Source organism: Triticum urartu, chromosome 3A (assembly GCF_056163025.1).
Source record: "Triticum urartu cultivar PI428250 chromosome 3A, HENAU_Tu73, whole genome shotgun sequence".
Classification (NCBI taxonomy): domain Eukaryota; kingdom Viridiplantae; phylum Streptophyta; class Magnoliopsida; order Poales; family Poaceae; genus Triticum; species Triticum urartu.
Genome location: NC_141875.1, coordinates 563,750,267 through 563,757,445, shown reverse-complemented (window position 1 = coordinate 563,757,445; position 7,179 = coordinate 563,750,267). Strand labels below are relative to the sequence as shown.

General features: G+C 40.8%; 1 protein-coding gene across 1 annotated transcript; it reads right to left on the bottom strand.

Moving 5' to 3' along the window:
- Positions 1 to 430: 430 nt before the first annotated feature.
- Positions 431 to 6,659, bottom strand: LOC125545090 (senescence-induced receptor-like serine/threonine-protein kinase). Its single transcript, XM_048708953.2, has 12 exons — positions 6,527 to 6,659; positions 5,754 to 6,315; positions 4,936 to 5,432; positions 4,249 to 4,393; positions 3,965 to 4,036; positions 3,814 to 3,879; positions 3,660 to 3,740; positions 2,827 to 2,981; positions 2,475 to 2,701; positions 2,188 to 2,317; positions 1,225 to 1,284; positions 431 to 1,151 (listed from the first exon to the last, which is right to left on the bottom strand). Exons 1-12 carry the CDS (start codon positions 6,639 to 6,641, stop codon positions 481 to 483), a joined length of 2,781 nt encoding a protein of 926 aa, XP_048564910.1. The 5' UTR covers positions 6,642 to 6,659; the 3' UTR covers positions 431 to 480.
- Between the last annotated feature and the right edge of the window lie 520 nt (positions 6,660 to 7,179).

Genomic DNA, 7,179 nt, shown 5'->3' with positions numbered 1-7,179 from the left:
ATGGCCGTATGCATCGTCCAGATGCAGAGGCCGGGGGTCGTCCTCCTTTTCTAAAAAAAAACATATTTTTGGGATGGTCGATGAACTCGACAATTGCTCAGAGGATTTGGTACAGTGAGCACGCATTTTTAATCTAATTCAACAGCATGCAAGAGGGATTGGGGATAAAACTTGGAATTCTAAAGTAGCAGTGTTTAAGCTGACTACTTGTTTTCGATTTGGTTTAGACCCTAATGTTCGAGCACCGGTTAATAGATCACCGAGTTCTCATCGCATGGAAGAAGATGCTTCCTTTTTCAAAATTACTTGAACTAAACCCCAGTGTCGCGCAAAAAAGTACTCCTCATCCAAACAGCAAGCAAGACTGGGAACTGGAAATAAAATGAATGAATTGTAGTTTATAAACAACCAATGACAACACAATAGCAAATTACCAAACTTTAACTAAGCAGATGCAACAACTCAGCTGGTATTTTCCCTTCAACGTCCAGATAGAGGGTTTAATTCTGGCATCCCACCGGTATAACCAGACTGGAAGGAGCTCTCCTCGTTCCTTTCTTCAGAAATCAGCAACTGGAACTGCCTTCGCATTTCAGCATCCATGGAGTTCGTACATCGAGAGGACGCAGAAGCATACTGCTTTTCACTTGGAACCGTTGGCAGCAACACTTTTAGCCTTGAAACAACTTCGGTCATGGTAGGACGGTCCATGGCTGCGCTTTCGACGCAGTTCATGGCAAGGTCCACCACACTCTGCAGGGAACTGGTGTCATACTGATCCAACAGCTTCTTGTCCACGATATCTTGGATACTGCCTTTGGCAATCTTTTGGCGTACCCAATTTGGTAGGTGGTAGGTTTGAGGGTCCATCAACACCGGGGGCTTGCCAGTGATGATCTCCAAGAGCACGATGCCGAAGCTGTAAACATCTGTCTTGGTGGTGAGCTGGAAAGTTGCATGGTACTCGGGGTCAAGGTAGCCAAGAGTGCCAGCAGCAACAGTGGATATGTGTGTGTGCGCATCGTTAAAAGCCCGTGAAAGCCCAAAATCAGCTATGATCCCCACCAGGTTCTTGTCCAGAAGGATGTTAGCGGTCTTGACATCTCTGTGAACTATTGATGGGGTGCATGACTCGTGTAGATATTCCAGTCCTGTAGTTTACTTTGTCAACATATGGATACATACATAGATCGCCTAAAGGAAGCATGTAAATGAAATTCCAACCTTGTGCAGAATCAAGTGCAATATGAAGTCGCTGTTCCCAATTCAAACTGTAGTCTTCTCCTGCATCAAGATGTACCAAATTTAATTTAAGTGCCACAAGATACATGCATGGTAGCATACATACTAGCTTTGTAATTTTGCACATTTAACTTCAGAAAATGATGTTAAAACAACACACAATGATTAACCTTGGTATCAATGGGTCTATTATGGTCTGAAGCTGGCATAAATAAGCTCTTTGATCTTCAAGAGATCACTGTTTTTCCTTCTCTTTAACAAAGATTTTTCTTTTAACAATGGAACCAAGCTATTGAAGTATTCTTTGAATATGTACCTCCGTCATTGCTTTGTTTCTTACTGATTTTAAATATGCAACTATCAAGTCATAACTATGACTGAGCAGAGATATGTAACTGTTGTACCCAAATTTGTTAGCCAAGTATCTATGACCATGCTATGGTTATGAATTTGACAATGGACAATTCTAAGTAGAATTTTCTAAAAAAGAAAAGCTCTAAAAAGAACTAGGTCCACCAACTCAAGTGTATGATTAGCAGCAGCAATAACAGTCTATGCAACCAACTACACCTTTAACAAGGAAATCAGATTTTATTTAAAAAACTCCTTGTTTACAGTAGGGTCTAGGGTGTCAATGCCAGATTTATTTGATTTGATTTTAAAAAAACTTATGCTAGGTCCTATCAATTTTTTATTATGCTGCGAAGCGCAATATAAAATTTACTCCCTCCGTTCACAAATATAAGATGTTTTAAATTTTTTCTGAATCGGATGTATATAGACAAGTTTTAGTGTGTTTGTTCACTCATTTCAGTCTCTATGTAGTCCATATTGAAATATACAAAACATCTTATATTTGTGAACGGAGGGAGTAGCACGTAGGTGGTTTCCAAGTAGTTAATGAAAGCTGTTGGTGTGTGCTTTTGAAATAGTGGAGAGAAAAACCTTCTCTTAAAAGCTGTTGAAGATTTCCTTTGGGCATGAAGTCATAAATGAGGGCTAGGCACTTCTTGTTCTGGCAATATCCTTGTAGAGTTACGAGATTCTTGTGATGAACTTTGGACAAGGTTTGCACCTGCAGCAACAGATATAGTTACCAATCATCCTAGAGCTGAAGCCAGTTGCATCATTTCATTGGATATGGACTCTGGAAAGGATTGATATCTTGCACACTTATAGTTTACTTTCTGTTGAAGAATCATTAATTTGACCTAGTTGGTCTTATGGTATACCTCAGGGAGGAAATCCGTTGACTCCGCTATTGATGTCTCCATAAGCACCTTTACCGCCACTTCATCAGCATTTTCCATTGTGCCATGATAAACAGTACCAAAACCTCCCTTTCCAACTATTGAATTGAAGTCGTTTGTTATGTGCTTTAGCTCTATGTAGGTGAACCGTCTGATGTCAATATGTAGGGGCGTCTCCTCTTCATACATAGCATAATCCTCAGTGTCTCCTGACATCCCCGCAGAGTCAAAAAGTAGTGTGTTACATGAAAGTTTTGGTGTGAAGCTGCTGTTTAATTTCTACCACCTATTCCATTGATGGAAGGGAATTTAAGAGCGAAATGTATTGTTTTACCTTTCCAGCACAATTTCCAGAGTATGCACATCACTACTAGGAGGGATACAAGTACTACAGGAACTATCACTGCGATGACCATGGTAGATTTGGTGCTCTTCTTATTTGAACAGTACGTATCTTTGACTTTTGAGCATACGGGATTGCCTTCTAACCTAGTGGCACCATTACAGAACATATAGAAAAAAAATGAACACATAAGATGTTAGCTACAACAGCTCTACAAAATTATGATTAGAAGATGCCTCCATTTTCTAACACGACTAACATGCTAAACATGTATGCACTCTGAACGAATAAACTTCATGGTTTCTCATCTATGCAATCTAAAAGAAGAAACTTCATGGTTTGTAAATCATGTGCAGTTACTAAATGTCCTTATCTATTTCTCATATTGAATGCCGATAGATGATAAAGCCTTATAGTTATACTAGTACACGTAACTGATGGAATGTTTAGATCAATGCAATGCTCTGCGCAAGTGTTGCTGCACACACTTCTTGTGGCACCCGAATTGGCCATCACAACTTCGTCAAATTTGGTAAGTGTTCACATATACGACAATGAGGCTGCTGCGGCTTGGTGCTGGAAAAATGTGGCATGCCACAAAATGTAACACCAACCAAACTGTTGCCACAGAAAGTCAAACTTGTATAACTCTTGTTTTGTGAAATGTGCGAAGATTTTTGCTAAACCTTGATTTTTTCTCTATGAGGCTTAACCCTGTTTCTTTTCGGTGTAGTTGTTTAGTTTGATCTATTTTTTTCTTCTGTTGTAAGAAATTGTGAAACATTCAGTCAAGACGAAAGGATTGTGCAACAGAGCATGCAAACCTTAAGTCAAGCAGACCGGCCTGATATCTTTGAAGAATAGAATGAGGGATTGGTCCATCGAGTTGGTTATATGACAAATCTCTGTAAAATAATAGTTAAAACCATTCTCTAAAATTATATCATCACCCAAACATTATAATCAGCAGAGACTTACAGAACTTTTATTGACTTTATTTGGTAGTCTGGAATACCTCCTGTCAAATTGTTGTGTGACAAATCCCTGCATATGTTTTATGCTTAGGATCACAAAGATGTTAACATAACCTCATTTATCCCATTAATATTTTGTGGTAGGCACCACTTACAGGTTTTCCAGTGATACCATGTTCATGAATGCTATGGTTAATCCACCTTTCAGTCCGCTGGTAGACAGATTTCTGCAAAAAAAAAATCATTCAATACAAATGTCTTCATTTTGTGATATCATTGAGCTAACATGTTTCCTTGAGATTATTCTAGTATCTTTTTGTGGTTCAGGTTTACAGTAAATTATTTATATAACAGAATGTGCTTCAAAAGTTAAAAAATATTGAATTGTGATGTTCAGATTCCGAAATGTATATGGTACAAGTCCCTGTTAGGTTCTTACACTCCAACAATCCTCGGATTCTGGTTGCTCTTAGAGTAGTCGCAAGTCAAACCTTCCCAGGAATATTCTCTTGGGGAGCACGGATCTCCATTCCAGTTTATTCGTGTCAAATTGTAGTGTTTCTTGACTTCTTTCATGTAACTGACTACAACAGCCAAAAGACAATGGAAACAAATATAAATGGAATGAAAAAAGCTGTATGTGTTGGGTATAGGCGTTCATATGTATTTAAAAGAATGTAGACATTAACTTAAGTACTTAACTAGTTGCAAAGTTATTTTAATAGAAGAAAATAAATTGTATCAATCCATTCCTCTACAACGGTCTTGGCCATGGTTTGTGGGCCGTTGAACTTTAGAACATGGCTTACTAAGGAGTTTAGTGTAGGACTGAATCAGCTGGTTATTGTCTTACTAAGGAGTTTAGTGTAGGACTGAATCAGCTGGTTGATAAACTTGTTTCTATTACTTTAATGAGGATACTGGCAATGTCTAATGGAGTTGAGAATCTTCAGGGGTCTACACAAGTATACAATGAGATTTTTGTCATTAAGATCTGTTTTAAGTGCAGGGAGCTGGAGGTGCTGTTCATCAACTGAATAAGCTGCATGATGATGGTGCGAATCTTGCCACACGCATGATATATTCGTCATATGCGTGCAATATCTATGTCGATGGTCGATCTTACCATCCTGGGAGTCAGCGGTAAAGTTTTCCATCCGAATGAGCGAGTACACCTCGAACGCGTTGATGAGCGGGGGCAGGATCGAGCCACGCGTCATATTCAGGGTGTAGAACGCATCGCCGTTATACAAGAATTGCCCGCTGTCATACAAGCTGTTGGCCTGTAAAAGCGACGGGAAGAAGCCTCGGTGCAGCAAATCGCCGGCGTTATAGATGTCGAACCTTCTGTTTGGGTTGCTACCATTGATTTCAGCAAAATGGAAGATCGGGAGAAGGCGGACGCTCTTAGAGTCCACATTGTCCTTTTCAATGCCGATCCACATGGAGGAGTAGTTTGCGTCTAGGGTCGTGGCCTTCTGGAAGATGGCCATCGGCACATTGAAGTAGTCGTCACCCGGGAGAATCTCCACTTGACTGCTAGTGTTCAGGTTGATCCAGGGGTAGGTGTTGTGGTACGAAGACCAGCCCTCCCAGAACCGGTCGTAAGGATCCACTGGATATCTGCATTGCACACAAAAGACAAGGTAAATCATGTAAACACTCCCTTTTTTGTTCAATTGGAGCTGGGAATCTCAAATTCTTGGCAAGTTGAGATGTACTCCCTCCGACCCGTAATAAGTGTCGCAGCTTTGACTAAACTAACCTTAGTGCAAAACTGCGACACTTATTTTAGATCGGAGGGAGTAATATTTATTTTCTGTTTGAGATTCAGGAAGCATAAGAGCACACACTCCAAATGTGCTGAGCAAGCCAACATATTTTAAAACCATTGGCAGGCATAATTCAGTTCTAATCCAAAACTATGATGGATGTCAGTCTCACCTTGTGATAAAATCAGCGACTTCACCAAATCTGATGCGTCTAAAGTAGCCAACTGATACGGAAGTATTCACAAAAGGGTACATCGCATCTAGCAGTGGCCTCAGCTCCAACACAGACACGAATGGAGTCCCTGTACCGAAGTTTATCAGACAGACCGACATGGAGTTGCCTGGAGCAACGGTGAGCACTTCCTTCCATGCAGTGATTGATGGATTCCAATATGTCAAGTTCACCGTATCCCAGAAATTGACGCCAATATGGAGCCCAAACAGAAATGGCGACCCGTCCAGAGTCCTGTTCAACCCATCGTAGTCGCCGTAACTAAACAAGGCCCTCAACAGATACTTCTTGCCGATGATGGATGGCAGCGTATAGCAATTCCGTGAGCCGTCAGGGAAGCTTCTCAAGGTTTTTGCTTGCTCACTAGCCGCATCAGCCATGAACTCTGTTGAAATTTTGTGGCTCAATCCACCCTCGACAAATCCATCATCAGAATGGTACTGTATTCCTGTTATGCTGTCGTTGTAGGTGCCACTGTTTCCGCAATCGATGCTTATGAACCCTGCACGTGGAGAATTTGTATCAGTTTCATGTGTTTCAAGTTTAAGATCTACGCCAAGATAATGGCTGGTGTGATTAGATATTCAGTAGCAAGCAATACGTTTATTGTTAAGATTCCAGTCAAGAGGGTACGCCAAAGTAAACTAACAGTGCATACAGATGGAGCAGGGATTGGAGAGTGCAGGAACTTCAAGGGGAAAATCTTGTCTTACCGGAGGTAGAAGACTGGCCATGGACTCGAATCATCATCATGACCAGGATGAGCAGCAGCGCCAAGCTCCATGTCGGTTTCATACTAATTGCCGAGCAATGGGAGCTGATCACCATTGTTCTCTCTTGGGTTCTTGCAATATTTGGAAGCACCGAACATCGTATGAGCTATAGAATAACTTGAGCGCTTATATAGCAGAGGAAACCAAATACCTTCAATCGGCGCATGATTATTTAACGACGATGTAAAGAAAACGGAAGTTTTGTTCATTAGTAGGGAGCCTTCCTTTTAAAGAAATGCTACTTGCATGGTTGCATTGATCTAGCTAAAAATAAGAGAGGATGCAACTTGCCACAGAGTTACATTTTAACAATCTCTGCGAGAAACTACGTCGTGCTGTCCGTCCTACCTGCAGCCCGGTCCTTTAACGCATGCACGTTGATCGATCTTTGTTTGAACCAGTCCCTCGTGCTAGATTAAGAGCTGTAAAAAGCTACAATTAGAAGACAAAAAGGAAGACAGCTTCCACGATCAAAGCTCAGAATGACCAAGCTGTGTCGGTATAAGAACGGATGCTCCTTTTGAAATTATGCGAGTTTTGAACCTGTTGTTGTTGTTGTTGTTGTTGTTGTTGTGCTAGTTTGGAATTTGGTT